Raw genomic sequence first — 21284 nt, 5'->3', positions numbered from 1 at the left:
GTGTATATTGAACTTTCAGACAAACTTTTTAAAAAACAACAAATAAAAATATCAATTTTCATATGTATGAGTTTTAATGTGTTGCATGAATGCGTCTGATTGTGTACATGAAGTGATGATGTCTCAGAAACTCATGGATCACATGGTACACTTGGCGTTGCAGAGTTAACAGTACTGCCTGTCTTATAGTTTAGGATGTAGGTTTAAGTCTTGTAAAGTGGTTTTGTTTTCCGTGTGTACACGTTTGCTTGTTCCCTAACTTGTGTTTTCTTGTCCAGTCCCCTGCGACGACACCATGAAGAAGGTCGACGTAAAGAGAGTGAACCGCTTCGATGAGAGCATCGACATCTACACGGAGTTCTTCAAACCTTATGAGCTCACCTGCTTCGATGACACATTTTGCGTTGGCATGACCAACTCTGCAAGGTGGATACATGAATCATACACGGTTCCCTTGAGACAAAACTACCTGGACAGTGTTGAAGTTGTCCCACATTTTGGTGATGACATACACTTCTGAACATCCATGAGGTGTCATTGTGGTGGTGCAGCAGGATGTCAACTAATAGGCTTCTTTTTTAATTTGTCTTCACAAAGGGATTTTATGCCCAAAACAGTAGGAGTGGATCCAAGCCCATTCACAGTTCGTAAGCCGGAGGAAACCGGAAAATCAGTGCTGGGGTGAGTACGTCTTTGTCTATGTCCACATTGGGGATGTTTTGGTGGGTGTTTTTTATTTTTTTGAGGTAATGAATCCCATGTCACTGTGCCCTCATACGCTCAGCTTCATTTGACACTGTGTTCTCAGGTAACCAAAAACAACGCTCCGTCCTTTTTCCTGTTTTTGGTGAGAACACGCTGCATCAAAATTAATGAGCTGCTTGTGTATGCATGTATTTTATATATTTTTTTTAACAGTACATATTAATGCACTCGCACACTACGTGGAAAAAAGAATAATGCAAAGCTTGGTCTTTGTTTTAAACCTCGTGTGCTGGTGGTTTTTAATTGTCTCTTATTATTGGAGCACAACATGACCACGACCTCAGATGTTCTGTGCTGATTCAGTGCTGACTGTTTAGTCAAACGTGTTTGCTCCTGACGTGCTGAGACATATGGAAAATGATTTTGTCTTTTCACTTTCAGCACCACTGAGGGGTAGGTTGTATTTAACAGTAATAGTTCTTGAATACTTCGTGTATTTTTAGCCTTCAGCCATTTACTAAAGAAAATTTGACCCCTAAGGCTATTTTAGGTTATAAGTGATGAAACCTCGAGCTGTACAGGAGAAACTGAGGACAAAACATTTTGACACCCAATAGTGACGTCCATAAAGACCACTGTCGTGTTTTTATTGTTCGGTTAACCACCCTTTGACTTGCAGACTGTGGTGAACGTCCATTTATCAGCCAGCAAAGCTTTCAGTTCATCCACGCCGGAGCACTGACGAGCATCTTAATCTTTAAGTTTGCATCCCAAATTCTTCTGGACACTCTTTGTTGAACTAATACAGATTCACCGGAATCATTGTAAGAAAGACTTTGGTGTTCCAACCTCCGTGCTTTTCTTTCAGTGCAGTTCCATTTGTTTCTCCACATAAACGTTCTACCATCACAACCATCTCTTGCAAACCTCCTTCCACCTTTCTTATGCTGTTAGCCTACCAACAGTTTCCCTGTTTCCATTGTTTGATTCGTGTCTGCCTATAACTGTTGTTCTCTGGGGTGATGCTAGCTGCTTTCGCCTGCCTGCTTTTACTTATGTATTCATCCAAAGGGCTTCTGATCTTTGTAGTTTTGTCTCCAGTCACTTTTTGACACCTAGCTGCAGAAGATGGAAGATAGATTTTTATTTTTATTTCATTTTATGTTTTCATCTGATGGACAGAGTTGTCTTCTTTGTGCAAACAAATCTCTGATGCCTCAGTTCACTTGACTTGTCTTCTCATTTTTTGTGGTTGCTTTTAACTATCGTAGTTTCCGAACTATTGAGGCACCTGAATATAAGCCACACCCACTAACTTCAAAAGGAAAACCAGCTTTGTACATATACAGGCCGCACTTGTCTATAAGCTGCAGGTGTCCACGTTGTAACATGAGATATTCACACAGAAATATTTTTAAACTTTTAATTAAATACGTATCGGTAACACACACAAATACGTAAATGCTTTTTTCCAAACAGTGCCTGTAACACGGATGGTTAAGAAAATAAAAACTACAGCAGCCTACCAGGAAAAGTAACCGATCGCTATCTTCATCTTCCTCCTGCGCACTGAAACCACTAAAGTCGTCTCCTTCAGCCTCAGAATCACTTCGTCACACACTTCCTCAGTCTCTCTGTCGTTGTCACTCTCAATGTCACTTCGGTCTCGAGGCAAATTCATAAAAATCATAACATTTCATAAACTAGCCGCATCGTTGTTTAAGCCACAGTGTTCAATGCATGAGAAAAAAGTAGCAGCTTATAGTCCAGACATTACGGTAATCAGATCCAAGTCATGTATAGTAGATGTATAAAGTCAGTTACCGTCACCCAGGTGCCCCTGGCAGAGTAACCGCAGGTGTCGTTCATCACATTACTGATATACGTATTCCAAGTCTTGACAATCAGAACTTGTCCAGATACTTTGTGCTCTGGCTTTCCCAAGCGATAACTAGATTTATTTATTATCAGTTGTCGTAAATGTGTTTTCCTATGGATCCAATATGTAGTTTGTCTCTGATTTTATGAAATAACCTTATGAACCTGTGATGACAATTGCCCACTGGACCACTAAGACAGCCGTACATATTTCATCTCTGTAAATTGTTCATGTAATTGACAGATTCGAATCAATCATCTCAAGTGTGTGGGCTCCGGTGAGTTGGTTTGTAGTCTTTGATAGAGCGAGAGCATCAAGGTTGCATGTATCCTCCACTGCATATGTCTTGTTTTCAAAAAAGTACAATAAATTGCAGGTATGAGTCACTGGCTCTGCACCACATCACATACGCTCACATGCCTACATACGTTCAGGCACACGTGTCACAGACAGTGTTATGATTTTCCATCAATACCGTGCAGCTACTTAGTCGTCCGTCTTCTGAGCCACTTAAGTTGTTGAAGTTGCTGTGGGGAAATGTTGACTTTTTAGCCTCCTCGTGCACTTCTTTCACGTGTCCTCTGTTGGTCGTGTTTCAAATGAAAGCAGCAGTTCAACCAGTCTGTCAAGAACTCTCGTATCTTACGTGTTTTTTTTTTCACCACAAGTGAAGTTCAGAAAACTTTTACAAGCAAGTTTAGATGTTCAGTTCTCGTTGTCATAATCAAATGCTGTATGTTAACCTTTTTACTTTCTGATTCTGAAAGGCAAAAGCCCAAAAAATATTTAAAAAAAAAACTTTTTACATTGCACTAGAAAATAAAAAAGTTCCTGTATAGCAGTAAAAAAATAAAAACCACCGAACCAAATTTTAATGACTAAGTAGAAGTATATTAAATGAGGTTTTAAACTCATGATAGAACAAGCAGTATTCTCTGCTCTGTCAGTAAACATGCTGTCATTCTGGTCAGTGCTGTCCAGCCCGTCTCATTGCTCCAGTATTGTCAAATTAAACCAATACTATGAAAATCACTAATTTCACGGCAGTGGGTGCTGCCTACGGCTAAATAAAACTACACTGAAAACCAAGTAGTTCTCTTCTCTCAAGTGTGCAAACACTTGAGAGAAGAGAAAGGACTGATCGAGGCGACGTTTGAGTCATCACAAAGAGGTTCTGAAGTGACTCACCCGAGCTTTTCTCCACAAAAGTAGAATTTAAGCTTGAGAATGATTATATTTGCAGATTCAAAAGAGCACTTCAGGCATCCCCGATGGGTCGAAAACTCTTTGCAGCTGTTGGGGACCACAAAGTTTGTTACAAGTGCAGGTTTAGTCACTTTTCTTGAGGGAGAAGTTGTGGACCGATGTGGTGCTGCGACTGCTCTGTTGAGTCATTTAGTCACTTGGCTTGATGACACTTTATTGAATCTCGTAAAGCACAAATGCAAACAGGTGTATTTGTATGTGTTTGTGCATATGCTGATCTGCGTGGGTGTGTGGATACCTGCAGCAACAAGAGCAATAAGGAAGAGACGCTGCTTCAAAGGAAGACCGCAGCCAGCGCACCTCCTCCCCCGAGCGAGGAGGCCATCTCCAGCACATCAGAGGACGACTCCGAGGAGGACCGCGACGACGAGGGCTCCGTCTCCCAGCGATCCACCCCCATCAAACTGCTCACGGAGTCGGGAGAGAGCAGTCGCGCTCAGGAGGTACGAAAACACACACGCCTCCTAATGAGGAAGCTCCACGTGCACAGACAAATGTACACATCAAGTAAACACGATATCCACTGCAGCAATAAGATGAGAAATCACTTCTGAGTCAACGTCTCTAATATCGAGAGAAAACAACGAGATCCTCTAATCAGTTTTAGCCCATGTCTACTGATGACTTCAGGGAAATGCCGTCTCAGTTTTGGCTGGGTTGCTAACTGCCTGTATTTTAGGCCACAATTGCATTTTGCTTTCCAATTCCAGTATTTCACCCTGATTGTATTTTCCCCCTGCTCATCTCCCTCGAGTCTCCCAGAAGAAATTAGTTTTGTGTTTTCGTTTGCGTCAGACGTCAGAGCAGACGTCACCGTCAGCCGTCTCAGTGGTGGAACTAAATGGAGTAAAGCAGAATCAACTGTGCTTTATTGTTGTGATTATAACACGATTGTTTGTTTCCAAAATGTTTCTCGTTCATTGTTTCTAAGTCACACTTTCCTGAGAAAACACTCCCGTAATCTTTATTTTTTTATTTGGTTTAGAGAGTAGAGCCTCATACAGGTAGTTGCGGACAAACCTGCAGTTTGAAAGCGCACCAGGACTCCTTGTTAACAGAAGATAGGTCTTCATTTTGATTTCCGTCTGGCGTCATTGTCCTGCTTCACAATGAATTAGGACCAATCAAATGCCTCCCTGACAGGACAGATAAGAATGTCAAGTGCCTGTAATTTTTGCACAGTACTGTATGTTTTCTCTCTGTAAAAGCAGCCTCTCTGAATAGGTCTCTTCAAACCACCTGTAAGCTAACAGCTGGGAAAGCAGGGATTGCAGATGCTTTTATTCAGCTTTCATTCAAATCTGTGTTTTTACTCTCAATTTTCTTCTCTACTCTTTCTCCGTCTGGTGATTGTTGCTTGAGAAAATTTGTGAAATGTTTGTAAAAATGTGTCCTTTTTAAGATCTAATTCGAGGCTGCAACTTGAATACTTTTTGGATTTGTTTCTAGACAATTGGTGTTGAAGCTCTGACTTGCTTGGAATCTGTAGCATTGTCCTCTGTGGGTTCTTTCTGTCTCGGCTGTTGAAAACTTTGACACAGAATTAGTCATGAGGTGTGTATTTGATGCATTGATCAGTAGTTTTATTATTTCTAACTTCGACCGTACAGTCCCTCCGCCGCCCACTTCTCTGTCCAACATGATCAAAATATTTGAGAGTTGACCTATTTCTGGTTTTATACTCACTCACAGGAAGTGTGCCACAGTGTGGTCCGTCATCTGCGCTTTCCTTCTCCAAAACCAGGTACCCTTAAAGAACACACTGCATGTGGGCCATGTGCAGTGGGATTTGACCTGCTTTTAGGACATGGTATCATATTTGGTCACCTGCCAGTTTCTTTCTTGCCTTAATTTTATTTTTTGATGGCTCATTTAACCTCCTCTTTTGGTTTCCTGCCAAGGTTGATACGAAGCACTAAAATATACATGCAGGTTAATGCTATGGGATGTAAGGGATCAGCTGTTCTAGATGCGCTCACTTTTTCTTTAAACTGCATCGTGGAAAATCAGCCTCTTTACGTGACTTAATGAAATAACTTGTGCCTCCTGTGCTTTGGTAATCACATTCGCTTGCAGACTCTGGTGCGGTTACAACCCATCACAAGTATTTACTCTCATCCTTTTAAGCTGAGGGATGTACTACAAAGTAAGACTAGCGGGTTGCTTTGGTGCGTTGACCCTGAAGCCAGTGTTTTCTTTGTCACGTAGCTGGCCTCTCTTTTGACCTGGTTACATCTCCATGGTAACTCATGCTGCACCACTGACCTGCTCTGTGACCAGAGTTTGGGATTTTAATCAGCTGTAGGAAGCAACTGCCTTTCACCAGATTATCAGCTGAGGAAATACGTTACATTTGCAAACCTGCCGAACCATCCATCAGTGAAGCCACCAAATAAAGCCATGCAGTTACAGTAGGCCAGCTATTTGCTTTGTGTTGCGACAGGAACCTACCTACATTCAGTTGGGGATGCAGGAAAATGCATGAATATGTTTTTCGTGTTTGGTCTTAACTTGCTTCCAAGTCCATTGACTGTCTTTACAAAGTGTGTCAGAACAGGTCCAGGACTAGTGTCACAGAAGATAGATTTCAAACCTAAACTAGGAGTTTCCCCTTCAGACGATCCACCAGCACGTCTACAAAGAGATCCTGCGGCGTTCAGAGCGCCAGAAGAGGCAGAGTTGTGTCAGGACCAGTGGAGGCTGCTTCACCATGACAACCTGCTCACAACGTCCTGAGCATCCCACAGCTCCTGGCTGAGAAGAACATCTCCGTGCTGGAGCAACCTCCCTACTCACCCCACCTGGCTCTGTGGGATTGTTTCCTCTTCCCCAAGCTTCAGGCGGGTCATCAAGGGGACCCGTTTAGAAGACGTGGACGACATCAAGATGGCTGTGACGACAGAGCTGAGAGGATCCTGGAAGAATCCTTCCAGGAGTGCATGGTGGCGTGAAGAGAAGGCTGGGGAAGTGTGGTAGACTCCAGAGGGATTACTTGGAGGGAAAACTGGTAGTTTGTAGCTTGGATTTGAATTATAACTTTTGTGACACCAGTCATGGAACTTCTCTGACACACTTCGTATATAAAAGACGGATACAGCCGGTGTTTGACCCCTCGAGTTTGGAATTTGGACCCTACCATCTTGTGTTTTATTTGTTTTAAAGCAGACGTGACAAGTGCCCCTTGTTAACCTTTAGAATGATCAGGTTTAGGTCACTTCAGCAGACGTTCATCTTCTCGTACAGTGTGTGATTTTAATACTCTGTGTTTTGAATGGGAGAAAATCACGGAAGGAACTTTAAATAGCTAATCCTGAAACACAGGCATCCAGTAAAGACGTGTATATGTGAGATCACGAACACCTCTCACCACGTAGCTCACCGGCTGTTCAGTGTGTCTGTGTGTGTGCGCATTAGGTGTAGCACATTTTTGTTCTGAGCTGGTCACCTCTATATCGGTATCTGTTTCAGGCCCCAGGTGGACTCTTGACACGTTTCCATCTCCCATTGACCCAGATTCCACGTATCAGCAGGAAGTATGAGGGCGCTCATCGGCCCAGGTAGTAGGTCAGTGTGTCAATAGGCTGAATCAGATGCATCAGAGAACCTCCTCGCTTTTAGTATGTCTCAGTCAATAAGAAATTCCTTTTATCGTGAGGGGCCTCAGCGGTGTGTAACCGCAGATTGAAGCAGCCATATTGTTACTATGACTACAGGCGTCATTTACAGCCCCTGTGACATCAGCAGAGTCGGGGTACTTTCTTCTGCCAACACTTCTATCTCACTTTGGATGCATTATGGCTGATTCGCTACCATTTAGTTGCAGATAATCTCAAGTGCTTTGTTGGCTGGTGACTAAACAGCAAAGCAGCTCAGTAAAAGGAGTTACCTCTTATCATTTCCCACTCCGTCAAGCGTTACGTCCCGCATAGCTGTAGATTGTGGGTAAATCAGTTTTGTTTGGGTGATCAAGCGGTCTTAAGGCTTTTCATCTTCTCTCATGGTGGCAACGATTAAGGTGTCAGACCTTGCTCCAGTTTCACATTTGTGTCAGCCCGCGTAATTTCACAGCTGATCTCGGCTTCATATTAATCGTGTTTAAAGCCACGTGAGAGCCACCCCCAAGAACTGTGCCTTGTCTTTCAATTTTATACAGATATCACTTGATTTTTTTTCGCCCTTGCACCACTGTGAGGTTGACGTTTGTGTTTCGGAGTGAAATGTGAAGTGAAATTTGTTCATTACTTTGGTTTTTGAGCCAATTCAGCTCATGGCAAGACCGTAGCGCTTGTATTCTTTAAAACAGAACCGTGTTAGTCCACTTGTTTTAAAGATCACATTTAAATATCACAACACGTTTATGCCCGTATTTATGCTTTTTGGGGTTTTCTGTTTCATTTACTGTGTTACAGAGCTGCTTCTTTGTGAATGTTAAGAGTCTGCAAGTCTCACACCAGAGGGAGTTTTCACTGCTTCTTACCTGCCTGAAGTATCTCTGGTGAAGTTTTTCTGCAACTTCTTTACGTCGCCATGTAACACAACAGCGTAGCAGCTAGTTTAGCACGCCTTGGGGTACGTCTCTCTGCCTGTACTCTTATATCTGGGGTTACAGTGCAGTTGCAGTACATAACCATCATCTGACCAATCAGAGGACTCCTTAAAGAAACAGGAGCCGAAAGACAGCGTTTAAAAAGATGCGCTGCAGCACAGTCACTATGAGCACAATAATGTGTTATTTGAACATTAAAGCATGTAAACATGTTCTTGTAGTCGTCAAAAAACATGTATATTACCCTAAAATTGTAATTATTGCTGATTTAATGTTTTTTAAAGGTCTTTTTGCCCTGGACTGCTCTACTAGAAACTCTGATGAATGTTCCTCTGAGTTAATCATCCCGTCAGATAGATTTATCTATAACGAGTACAGCTTATGGTTAAACTTCCTCACTTTTCCCCTCATTGCATGGACGGAATAGTCTTTGTCTTTTTATGTGTAGAAGAAATTAGTAAAACTGCCACAACTTTTCTTTTCCCCCCAAAGACTAACTTAACCCAGCAAAGTGTCTGTGCAAAAAAAAAAAAAAAAAAAAATTTAAAAAGCAGTTTTGATTCCTGAGTTGAAAGCAAAGGCGCTCACTTTGTCTCCATCCATCTACGTCCCCTCCTGATTTATGATGTATTTTCCTCAGGTTCTCTCTCCCCTGTCTTCTCGAGGCCTTGAGCAATGAGGTGGTCATGAATATTTGGAGCCGGACAGCTCGCTCACGTGTCGGGCGCACACACTCGGCTCTCATGCATCTCGTGTCGCTGCCTGCGAGCCTGTCTGTGAGAATGGATTGCCACGGTGCCAGCACAACACACAACTGTTGAAATATTTAAACGTCAGATCATTACTGCGTTTGCCATGTAATTACACATGCTCATTTAGTATTCCTCCTCAATATGGACGCACATGTGCTCGCATAGATCTGCGGCGTGTGTGCAGACGTACGAGCAAATATGTGTTTTGCCCGACACACTCGTCTGTGCCCTCGCCGCTATATGGAAGTGCGTATGCCGTGTTCCCGTGTAATCTCGGTCTGAACGAGCCTCTGTGTGTCTTTGTGATCATGTGTTTGCGTGTGTTCACAGCTGCTGTTTCTTGGACGTGGGCCTGTAACACCCTCATTCATTCTCCCCTCCCTGCAGCTCAGATCAATACAAATACAGTGAAAATTGACAGCATTATGTTGAGCATATTGCTGCAATGTCAGAAAACAGTCAGCGAGCACAATGGCATGGCTGGCTGCTCTCAGGCCGCTCCTGAGCATGCTGTTACATAACAAGCTGCTCCTCGCTCCTCTAAGTTTTAGTGGAAGAGGGTCAAAATTAATCTTCAGAAGTCAGAATTTGAAACAAAGAAGGGATTTTTTTAGAAGCTTTTGCAGGTTATTTTGAATATCCTAGACAGCGATACAATTTTTTTCATACCACCGATAGTCTGCATTGACTACGTGTGGTAAATGTTGGGTTCAAGGAACAAAAGTGTAATGGATCTAAGAAAAGGGCTGCTTTATGCCAATATGACGTTTACAGAAGTTTTCATAAATCCAATGTGACAATCACAGGGGTCCTCAGTGTCATTGTCAGATTGATGAGGATTTTGTTTTTACAAAATGAAAAGAAAATATTACATGATTTTGCATAATGCCTTCATTTGGAAGCATTTTGATGCATTTTCTAAGCAGTTAAAAATGCAAATCAAACAATATCCTGACGAGGATAGAATATTTGTTGGGGTTTTTTTGTTAGGTTTTTTGTTGTTGTTGTTTTTTAACCTGCTGTTATAATTGTAGCATGGCCTCATGATGAATTATCCACGGTAATAATTTATATTTCATTTTCACCTGATTTTTGGTGATTCAGCTTCATTTGGCCACATTAATTTCTTCATCACTTTCTTTTAAATTTAAAGTTTGGGTAGGCAGACATCAGGATAAATCAACGCCCCTCCTGTCTCTGTCCTAAGCCCCTCCCATTTACCCTAAGCCCCTCCCATCTATATCCTAAGCCCCTCCCATCTCTGTCATAAGCCCCTCCCATGATACAAACACAGACACATTCACATGATTCAAACACACAAAAAGAATGGAAACAAAACTACAAGACTCACTTCACACATGACTCAAACCCGTCTCCTCTGAGTCAGAGTTTATACTACCTTGCAGATGTGCACATGAAGGGACACGTAGTTCTTCAGATTATACGACTTTCTTGTCCTTTCGGACCTCACTAGTAGGACGTGTTCTCGTACAGTGGATCAACGTCTACATGTCTTACTTCCCTTCTTGTCTAGCGGCTGCGTGGATACAGCTTTTAGGCCGCACATGGATAGTAAATGGAAAATGGTAAATGTTCTGCACTTACATAACACATTTCTACACTTAACAATGGTTCCCATTCACAAACACACACATTTGCACACCAATAGCAACGATACCATAAAAGGTCCTCGCCTGCCATTGGGTACAGACAACCTGAGCCACAATCCCACAGCCTGTTGCTGAGTTTATCTAGCAGTATAAAGTCCGACACTGACCTTATATGTTCTCACCTGCTGTGGGCAAACAAGGCCTGTGATTGGCCAACGTGTCCTGTCACAGGCTACATGTTCTGAAGCCTGAAAACAGACCCAGGAGAACGTGCAGAAGTCTAGTTTCCTTTCCCACCATTTTAACTATAATTTGCGAAAAGGTTATTATGGAATTCTCCTCATTTTGTTATACACAGTAATGCCAAAAGCTCCTCCAGCATAGCTTTCAGGTGTCTGTTTGGTATCTTGTACAAAGTGTGTTTCTTGACACACGTGTACCTACCAGAGCAGAACCTCCACAGTGGACCCTCGGCTTCAAATTAAGCTTCTTCTGACTTGATTTCACGTTGTCTATTTTTGACTGATGACTTCTTAGTAATTATATTATCAGACTTAGTCAGTTTTTGCCTTGAAGGAAGAGAAAAAAAAAAAACAACTTTGTCCCTTTTACCTCTCAGACTCTCAGATGAAGCCTTTTCAAGTCTGTCAGCTTTAACTGGTCTGACCTTTTGTTTACGACTATTATTATATCTGTAAAGTCTGGACAGTGTGTGCGAGAACCGCAGGAGGGCCCGTCCCTGAACATGAAAGGACATGAAACCACCTCATCAGACACCAACAATCAAATTACTTTCAAAGTTGCTTCGATTAAACTCCACGGGACGTCCTCATTACTGAATCAGTTTTGGAGAAGCAGCTGAACCCGATGACCTTGTCTGTGTGATTTTATATTTTGAGTTGAGCAACTTTACCCGCTAAAGTCGATCTCTTTGTACTTGTATGTATCTTGTGTGTCTTCTTTGTTTGCCCGTCTTGTTTACATGCACTAGTGACTTCTTACATTTCCCTTCTCACCCCTTCAGGAGATCCAGCAGACAGTTAAGGAGCCTTATGGACTCAACTTGGCTGAGTTTCCATCTGAGGAAGACGTCTTCATTTATAAAAGGTAAATCTGAGTTAAAACTATGAATTGCTTAGCTGAGACAGATCACGCTTTTACTACAGAAGATGCTTTAAATTCAAATGAGAAGATAAGGACATCTGTAATAACAGCATGCGTGATAACGTAGCAGCCAAAAGATCCACCTTCACAAAGATAACACAGTTTAATTTGGTGGACAGAGACGTAATTAGTTTTACTCCATTTTTGTAATTTACACAGATGTTGAACTGGACTGTGTTTTACTGGGAGGTGTTGCCATGGTAAATCATGAGGAAGGCAAAGCATTTCAATTTCAAACACATTTAGCTCAGTCGTAAACATACAGCTAAAAGAAAATAAATATTTTATTATATTAAATTCTCTTTCTTCATATGTATGTTTGAGTTATGTTGAGAAGAGACGATGATGAGGTCCTTGTTTATGACCTTGCCAGTAATATATTTCACACACTAGTGACCGAGCAGCTTAGCGTGGAGACGCTACTTGATCATGCCGACTCAGCTGTGATGCATGCTCTGCTACATGTGCTGCAGGCAGCGCTCAAAGTATTGTAAACAATGGGATTTCCTAAATTACCCCAAATACCTTTTCCTGCATTATTTTTTGTTAAAAAGAAATATCAGACATTTACTTGAATACCGATATACCTGTGATAGGCTAGTATCAGTTTACAACAGCACACTTCATCAGTCTGACCAAAAAAAGAAAGAAGAAATGCTAAAACAAATCAAGTTTGTCATTGTGCTGTACATTAAACAGCAGTACAGGCAGGATGAGAGCGTTTCTTCACGATCCAAAAATTAAAAGCAATCAAATAAAGAAGTGTTTGCATGTCTGGATCAACAGTTCAGCATTCTGACAGCTGGTGGAATAAAGCTGTTGATCAGTCTGGAGGTTCTTCCTTTAACGCTCAGGAAACATTTGCCTGATGGCAGCAGTTCAGCAGATTATGGAGAGAAAAGTTAGAATAATACAGTTTTAAGAACCAAAATGAAGCCCATATAGTTGTTACTTTGAGATGTAATTGTAGGTATTTTATACATTTGTTGAAATCAAGGTTCCTATAAAAATGAAAACTGAACACTAAATCAGAGTCCACACCCCGTTCCATGCATTAAGGTGTGCTGTACTGTATGGCCGCAATGCTGTATATAATATATATAGAAAGACAAGTAAACAAGAGGAAGAAACGTGCTCATAGTTCAGGATACACTCTTGTCCTTCCTCATACTCAACAGTCTGTTTGTCTGGCCTTCAGCTCGCTCTAGTGCGCTGTATGTCACGTTGAATCAAATGTCTGGAAATGGAAGAGCTCCAGCTTTATTTTCTAATTGCCTGTGCCCAGAAAAATGAAGTGTTTTCATTTTATTGTTATTGACAATACACCCAGTGCCCGAGACGGAGAGGGCTCAGTGTCAGCCACTCCCTCAGGGGGATATCGGTCCTTCTGAGAAAAGGGGAATGTTCAACTTTACCCCGCTGTGCTCATCACACCTCTGGCCTCCCTGCTCTTTGTCCACCTCTCCTGTTCTTTGCTTCTCTGTCTGTCCTTTCTGTTTCTTTTTGTCCTTTTCTACCCGTTTGCTCCCGACAGTGTTGCTGAGCTGCAGCGAGCGGCTCCAAAACTGAACACTGTTCTTTGGAAGTCAGCACAAGTTAGATATAGTGTGATGCATTTGAGTGATCTTTAACTGTTTTTTCTCACACGTGGCTACACTCAGACAGCAGACGGTAGCTGGTGCAGTATAGAGTTGTAGTTGTCAGTGTGCGGTCGAGGCAACGTTTGCCAACGACTGATGGACGCGTGCATTGTATAGTTCAGCAAACACAATGGGATCCAAAACCACAGAGAAAATCTGACGTATTTTTACATAAACCTGGAAATATTTTGAAACTTCGATGAGACAGATTCATACTACAGTTCCCAAACGTGCCTCAAACCACTGCAAGAACTACGTGAAGACCAGAGAACACTTAGAAGGACTTGGATCTACCGTTATCTGATGTCAACCAACTGAACACAAGTCAGTGGAAGTCATGCAGCAACAAGGAGCCACACCAAATACCAAAAGATCTTCCAGACATGGGCATTATGCAGAGAGTCACATTTTTACTCAAGTTGCAAACAAAATGCATTAAATTCAAAACACAGATGTTTCTTCATGAGTGCATACTGGACATGTACGAGTTCATCATTTTCAGAAAGTGGCGTATCATGAAAACAGCATTTTCTCCCTAATTTACTACAGAAACCAAACAGAAGTCGCATTTTTAGGGATTTTGCAGTCGACTCTTGGGTTTTGCTCTTTGCTCTTGAGTGGGCCATTTTTCTTACTGTGGAAAAAGTCAACATGTTAAACTCAGCCGCCAATCTGTGTGACCCACCGAATGCAGTCCAACGTGCTGGGTTGTACTACAGAAGAACAGGCCTGGATGAGTTTCAGTCAGTGATTCAGCTGTCACTCAAAAAGCACTGCAGATAGTTGTGCAACAAATGAATAACGAGAGTTAGAGAGAAACGCACTTCTTGGGTTCCTTCTCGGTTATGCATTCTGTGACTTGCCAGTCTGCGATTGGCAATCTGTGATGGCACGTGTGCATGTGTGAATGTTGGATTGTAACTGTTCTAGAGTTGCAGGACTGGTTAGACGTTGCTTTTACTCATATCCACTGTTGGAAATGAGTTATTTAATGGGCACGTTTTTAAACACCAACAAGCAGCTCTGATGCAGGTAACTTGCCCCTGAAAGGTGAATCTGTGACTCTATAAAAGGACTGTTGGATAGTTAGCATGCATCTTCCTCCTTTCCTTCCCTCTGTACGAATGTTCCAGGACATGCTGGGCAGATTGGTCCAAGCCAGCTGACCGTTTACAGAGCCAGGACTGGATATGAATGCCAGACAGCAAGCAGACGATGAGAAGACTTTCACTGAATCTGACAAAACTTGAATGGGATTAGCATCACTGGCTCTACCTTTAATACTGCAGTTATGTCATAAATCCTGCTCTCCCAAGGCTTATAATGTTACGTTTCTGCAAGGTTAGGATTCAAATGAATGGTGATTAAACCAGTTGCAGGATTCACTGATGTCTGTGCAGCTCTAGTCGCATTAGAAAGGTTTTCTTTGCTCCTATAAAGAAATAAAACGCACTGTACACGACATAAACACCAGCCAGTCCCGTGTGTTTTCAATATTGGGAATATCTCTCATGGATTTCTCAGAAAGCGCGGCGGTGCTCAACGGTGTCAACGTAGCATCCACGTGAATGCCAGGAACCCAAAGTTTCCCGGCAGAACATCACATCGTAGCAGCATGATGATCTCCATCCACTTCACCTGAAAGTGGTTTACATGTGACTCATCCGTGTACATAGTGGATATGTTACTGGATGGACCAATGCAACAGCACTGAATCTGTGCAAGATTCACTAATGTACTAACCTAAGCTCCTGAGAACGACTGCGCGCTCAGATGCATTTGTTTTGCTGTTGTCTCAGGTTTGTGTCTCCTCTGACTCTAGCGACAGGCACAGTTACGCTGCGTGATTGAAGCAGGGGAATTACCTTAAAAAAAATGTCAAATTGCAGTGAAGAATGTTGTTCATATCCTCCTACTGTAGTTGGCACATAATGAGAAAGAGATTGCATTCATTATTGAAGCTGGAAGTTGGAGCGGCTCCAGAGATGTTAGCTGCAGCCAGAGCTCCCGCTAATCAATGCATTAATATTAAAAATCATAAGCAAGAGCCAGAGGGGAACTCTCAACCGTTGCATATTATTGTGTCTTTGTGAGAGAAAAATGATCCGTGGGGAAATTTGAGAGTTGATAATGATGTGATCTGAATATTACAGATCTCAGCAGGCATGTTTAGCGAAGGAGACGATGTGAAACTGAAGTTTAAACCTTTTTTTTAATTCTGTTTTTCCCTCACACATGTTCACTTTCGGCAGGATGTTTGTCATTTTCTGTGTTTTTTTTGTCCTTCTGCCTGCAGGTTTGCACACCTCGGGGAGAGTCAGCACACAGTGGAGAGAACTCAGCACATCAAGTTGGCAAACATCATCTGTTTGTGAGTAAAAACGTGTGACAAAAAAACATGTACCCAGCTCAGTGATCCTCGCTCGTGTCATGTTCGGCGTTGCGATATAGGTTCGTAGTTATAATTGGAACCTTTTAAATAGGACTCAACATTTCCAGCAGCCTTGGGACGAGGCTGCTCTGAGTGTCTCCGGCGAGGCTTCCAGCTGTGCAGTCGTCATGTCTTGGAACTAACTGCGTCTTCTACACTTCTTTTCATCCTTGCTATTTTCCCAGTTAGCCCGCCCTTCGGCCTCCTGTGCACTGTAGCATTGACCCAACTTGTCATACATTGAGGGTTTATTTTTATTTCCTCAACCAAAGTTCAGCCACACGTGGGATAGCAATGTGCCGCCATGAGGACACATGAGCAGCTCTGTGTGTCCTGGTCAAAGGTAGACGTACACAAAAACAGCATTTCAGAGAAAATGATAGCGTGTACACTAGTTTGAGTTCTTTCTCCCATGATGGCAACCCAGATTCACTTCATATTGTCTGTCTGATTCCTTCCTCCTGCCTGTGTTTTCTTACACAGTCATACACAGTGTACATGTAGTAGCCACATGTTTCCTTAGTCCAGCATGAACGTAAGAGACAACTAGCGATTTGCAAATTCAAGGTCAGACATGTCAACTTGTAAGAGGCGCGTTTAGTCAATTCATGAAATGAGCTTTTTGGTTTTCTTGCTGGGAGTACAACGAAGCGCTCAACACCACTTTGTTTCATCAGTGTGAAGCTCCAGCAGCATGTCAGCACATTAACAAGCAAACAGTTTGGAAAGTGCCACTCTTTGCTTTACCTCCAACAAATATATTCCTCCCAGGAATCGTGTAGCAGCTGCTTAGCACCTCCCACTCACGAGAAGCTGCCCCCTTGAACTTCACTACATGAAAAGTGCATAAACTTACTTACTTATCCCGTTGCAAAGGCTTTTGTAGGAGAAACATCTTTGAGGCATGTGAGAAAACATAACGGGTTGCTGTATTATTTTGCTTAAAATATGCACCTCTGGGTTGCCAGATGGACTTTGAGGGTTGGTTGCATGCATCTTAAATGATGGACCAACATTGTGGAAATTATTCCTTTTACAGTGTGAAAAAAATGGCATGAGGATCACAAACTGAAGTCCACATGGGCAGTGTTTTTCCTCCTCTTGCTGTGCACGTTGCTGTGTGAATTCACATGTTGGAGAGTGTGCAGAAGGATCAGATAGTCATTGTTAGCACCAGGTTTGTGTGGGAATAATTATCGATATACCTCACATCATCGCCCGTCAGCCAGATGTTTCAAACTGTGTTCTTCCCTGTAAAAGTCTAAAGTCATTCTGCCACCAGGCTTCAGATGTTTATGTATGAAATGGTTTCTGTCCGGTGATGCCGATTTACTTTGGAGCTCATATTTTAATTTTAAAAGTTTGATTGAGTCTCTTTGTAATATTCATGTCACTGAAAACATGCTTCTCCTGGCATCTATACGGCAGAAACTACCATGATCTGCAGGACTAGGAGTCTGCTACAGTCCTGGCATCTCTAAGAGACTGCACTGATGGGGCTTTGAGCTAAATGCTAACACAAGGATGCATGCATTGACTGTGTATAAAGATGGATGTTTTGAAGCGCCATGTGAGTGGGGGTGCAAAAGTCACTCAAAGTGGCCGAGCCCTTAATTATGCTCAGCTTTACGCCTAGATACAATTTAAACAGATGAGTTTTACAACAGTTTATAAGCCACACATCCAGGCAGTGAACATGTTTATTTCTGCTGTAAAGTTGTGCGTTTTAACAAAGGAGTCTGTGGATCGACTCGCTTTTGGATCCAGCCTCCAGTGGCCATTTGAGGAACTGCAGTTTGTAGCACTTTTGCGTTAGCATCATTTTTCCGCCCTGAAATTTTTAACTTCTTTTGTTTTTTCTTTATACTAAAAACCGTAAAAACTACTTAAAAAGACGAAAGATCACCAAAGTCAAATCCAGTCTGGACACAGTGGTGGAGCATCTAATCCACATTATCATCCGTCTCCCCTCAGCTTGTCTAAATTACATTCATTTTAATCAGTATAGAGGAAAGCTGATGGAATATACATGTTACTAATGGTACCTTAGTCCTGTCGTGATGATATCAGAGCAGCTGGTTTTAAACGAAACGTCACCGTCGTATTTCCTCTTGACTGTTTACTGCAAACGCAGAACTTGTGTTGGCCGTCTCTCAACACGTGACCGTCTTTTTTCGTACATACCATTTCTAGCAGCACAGTTTTTCTTCGCCGTCAGCAGGGAACTGTAACTCCCTTTCATCCTGTTTCCTCACCTGCCATCCTCTGGCCACTCATTAGGCCGGCCGTTGTTGTCGTCCTCGTGTCGGGTCCACAGGGAGCGACAGGTGTGTCTGTTGTTGTGCAACAGTGCTATTCTAAGATGTTACAGCACCCCAAACGTGTTGGCGCCGCTCAGAGTGTTTTAGTCTGTCACTTCCCACTGTGTAGTTCCTCTATCGATCCATTAGGCAAAGCTGACTCAAGTGATGGAGATAAAAGCAGAAAGGAAACAAACGCCTGTTGAGAAGCGTCGGTGAGGCGTAGGGATTTGTTTCCTCCTTAAATTCTAGCTTTTGAGTCACAGATGCAGATTAAGGAACACTTAAGACTTACCTAACAACGTCGCTGACTTTTCCCATGTATTTGTAAGTAGTTAAAACCTTTTGGGAGTCTTTTTTTTAAGCTGTTTTCAATAGACCACAAATTGATTTTTTTTTTTTTTCCCGCTTAAACACCTTCTAACCGAACAGCAAATGGAGAGAGATGTAAAATTTCCACGAGTTTCGATTATTTAAAAAGAAAGTTTTAGCATCTGGGATCATTTCGAGGCTTAAGTTATCTGAAAACATGAACGTCTGTAATGAGGGTGTCATGAAAAGAACAAATCATGTTCATAATAAATATGTTGGTATCATAAGTAACCCAGTACCAGTAAGTGTCTGGTTGGTGCTCCAACAGGACCCAGGTGGTTCAGACTCTTTTCAGAAGGAGACTCTGTAGTTTATTTGCCAAAAGAAAGATAAATTCTCCTGATTTGAATGATCTGTAGATGTGCTCATCATGGTTTGTGTAAATACAATGAGCTGCTTGACATCACAGCACACATTGAGTGAACATGTGACATTTACTTTAAAGAGCATTTGAATTTCTCTAAACTTTTGTCCTCCCTCACGTGGACACGAGCTGCTCATCAGTAGGAGTTAGAAACATCCACCCAACGCTCTCAGAACGCCCCCAGCCTTCGGTCCCCAGCTGTACACGGTGGACTCGGACCGCTGCAATCTGCCGGCGGCTCCGCTTTAATTTCCATTAAAAACTTAGCTGAGGAGGCCCGGACGAGTTCATAATTTCATCTCAAGGCTTCCGTCCATCTACCAGAACCTCTGCTGTGGTCTGGCCGTCGCTGCATTCGCCGTGTGTCTGAGCAGCTTCTCACGGGGCCTCAGCTGCTGCTGAACCGGCTGACTGAATGGGTGACCTGACCAGCACGCAGTTGATAATCCAGCCCGAAGATGATGAGGCATGCGTTAGAGTCCGGTTTCCACGAAAACATGAGTAATTCTCCTGTAAAAGCACCACTCTCCGCCATCCTTGTGCCGTTTGCATTAACATTTCTCGAAGTGACTCACTGTGGGCTGCACATTTTGACTAGATTCAGAATTAAACCGGTTTTCAGCCCTTTATGCCGTCGTTGTTGGTGACAAATGTACATACTGGCATCTTTTTCCTTGAGGTGAGAAAATTAGCATTGTGGTTTGTTCTTCTGGCTCCGCGTGATTCATCTGAAATTCGTTTGTTTGTGCATCCATCGTTGGAACGTGCCTCCCTCCCACCGCCTGTCTTCCCTCTTTTTTTTTTATCTCAGAGAGCCGGTGTCCTGCTTCCCGGAGGACAGCGTCTACGCCGTTTGCCCGCCGCAGGTCGACAGAAACAGCCACGACGTGTTCGAGAGCCATGTGATGATGGGCCAGGGCCAGGTGAGGGCGCTGTGCCGGGAGGACACGCTGATGTACAGGGAGTACGTGAAGAACAGATACATGTGAGACGCTCGTACCAGGAAGTGGACGCTCTGTTAGCGGCGCCAGCGTCCAGGATTGGTCGGCTGTGACTCAGCGACGGCATTCTGAAGGTTTCAGCTTCGAGATGTTTGTTTATTTTATTACTTAGCTCAACTTTTTATGTTGCCACTGATGAAGATAGCGGTGCACGACTGACCTGAACGCCGGTAGTAGGTTTCAGTTCTGCCTGATTGTGATTTTTTTGTTTTTTCTTTTTTTTAATGAAAATATTTAGCTTTTTAGTTGTTTTTTTGTTTTTTGTTTTTTTAAAATGAATGCAGACATGCCTTATCAGGGTAGCTATGTGCTGCTTTTTACTGTTTTTTTTTTTTCTTTTTGTCTTTGGTTCAATTTTAATTGCAGCTTTCTTTCTTTTTTTTTTTTTTAAAGATGATTTATTTAACTGTTCACAAATTTCAAATATGCAAGTTGATGTAATAATTTTCAATTTTAAATGCTGGAACCTTTGATTAGCTTCTCTGTCTGTGTTCAAAGTTTGGGAATAAACACGGCCGGGCTTTCGGCATTTTAAGCAGAAAGCCTGAGTCGTACATTAAAAGGGGGTTGGGAAGTGGTTTCTGATGCATTATGGGAAACGTGGGATCCATGCGAGGTACTGATTGTGCTGAACGACGTGAAACCTGCTGCTGCTCAACCACTGTTCTGTTTGTTTCGTATTAAGACTTAATCACTCTTAAATTCCACCTTTTTATTCCTTTTGCTAAATACTTTTCATGTCATTTGAGAAATCTGTTTTTAAAAGGTCAATTTTTTCCTCTTTATTTTTTTATTTTATTTTAATCAAAAACAATTTTATATTTCAGCTGCATAAATCCTATATTAGTGCACCATGCAGTTGAAATGGATTATTATGTTGACACAATGTGATATTTGTTTATTTATCAGCCCTCTCTGACTGATTTTCTTTCTTGTAAACACACGTCTGAGCTGTCGGCTGGTTACGGACACAAGTTCTGCATTAAACATTTATTTATTACCGAGGTGTGTCGGATCCGTTTGCTGCTGCCTGTTTTCATGCTCTGTGTTGTGTTTTTTTTGTTCTTCCACTTGCATGTCAGCGCTCCGTTGTTCTTCTTCGCACATACAAAAATGAAAAAACCCAGAAGAATGGTGCGTTCATGCGTCAGCTCGTCTTTCTCTCGCCGCTTTCTCTCCCATTATGCACCCCATTAACTTTTGTTCTGTCTCGCGCTCTCTCTTTTCTTTTCTCTCTCCCCTCGCACTCTTTTT

General features: G+C 42.4%; 1 protein-coding gene across 1 annotated transcript in view; it reads left to right on the top strand.

Annotated features, from left to right (window-relative positions):
* The window catches only part of fig4a (FIG4 phosphoinositide 5-phosphatase a), a 53835-nt gene extending 32797 nt beyond the window's left edge, over window positions 1–21038 (top strand). Inside the window, exons 19-24 of the mRNA XM_008301433.1 lie at window positions 279–426; window positions 598–681; window positions 4095–4293; window positions 11783–11865; window positions 15859–15933; window positions 19841–21038. Of these exons, the coding sequence (XP_008299655.1) occupies window positions 279–426; window positions 598–681; window positions 4095–4293; window positions 11783–11865; window positions 15859–15933; window positions 19841–20018 (767 nt within the window). The 3' untranslated portion in view covers window positions 20019–21038. The remainder of the gene's footprint in view (window positions 1–278; window positions 427–597; window positions 682–4094; window positions 4294–11782; window positions 11866–15858; window positions 15934–19840) is intronic.
* The last annotated feature ends 246 nt before the right edge of the window (window positions 21039–21284 follow it).

The sequence above is a fragment of the Stegastes partitus genome, unplaced genomic scaffold, assembly GCF_000690725.1.
Source record: "Stegastes partitus isolate 25-593 unplaced genomic scaffold, Stegastes_partitus-1.0.2 Scaffold1671, whole genome shotgun sequence".
In the NCBI taxonomy this organism is placed as follows: Eukaryota; Metazoa; Chordata; class Actinopteri; family Pomacentridae; genus Stegastes; species Stegastes partitus.
This window is presented reverse-complemented; position numbering and strand designations above follow the sequence as displayed.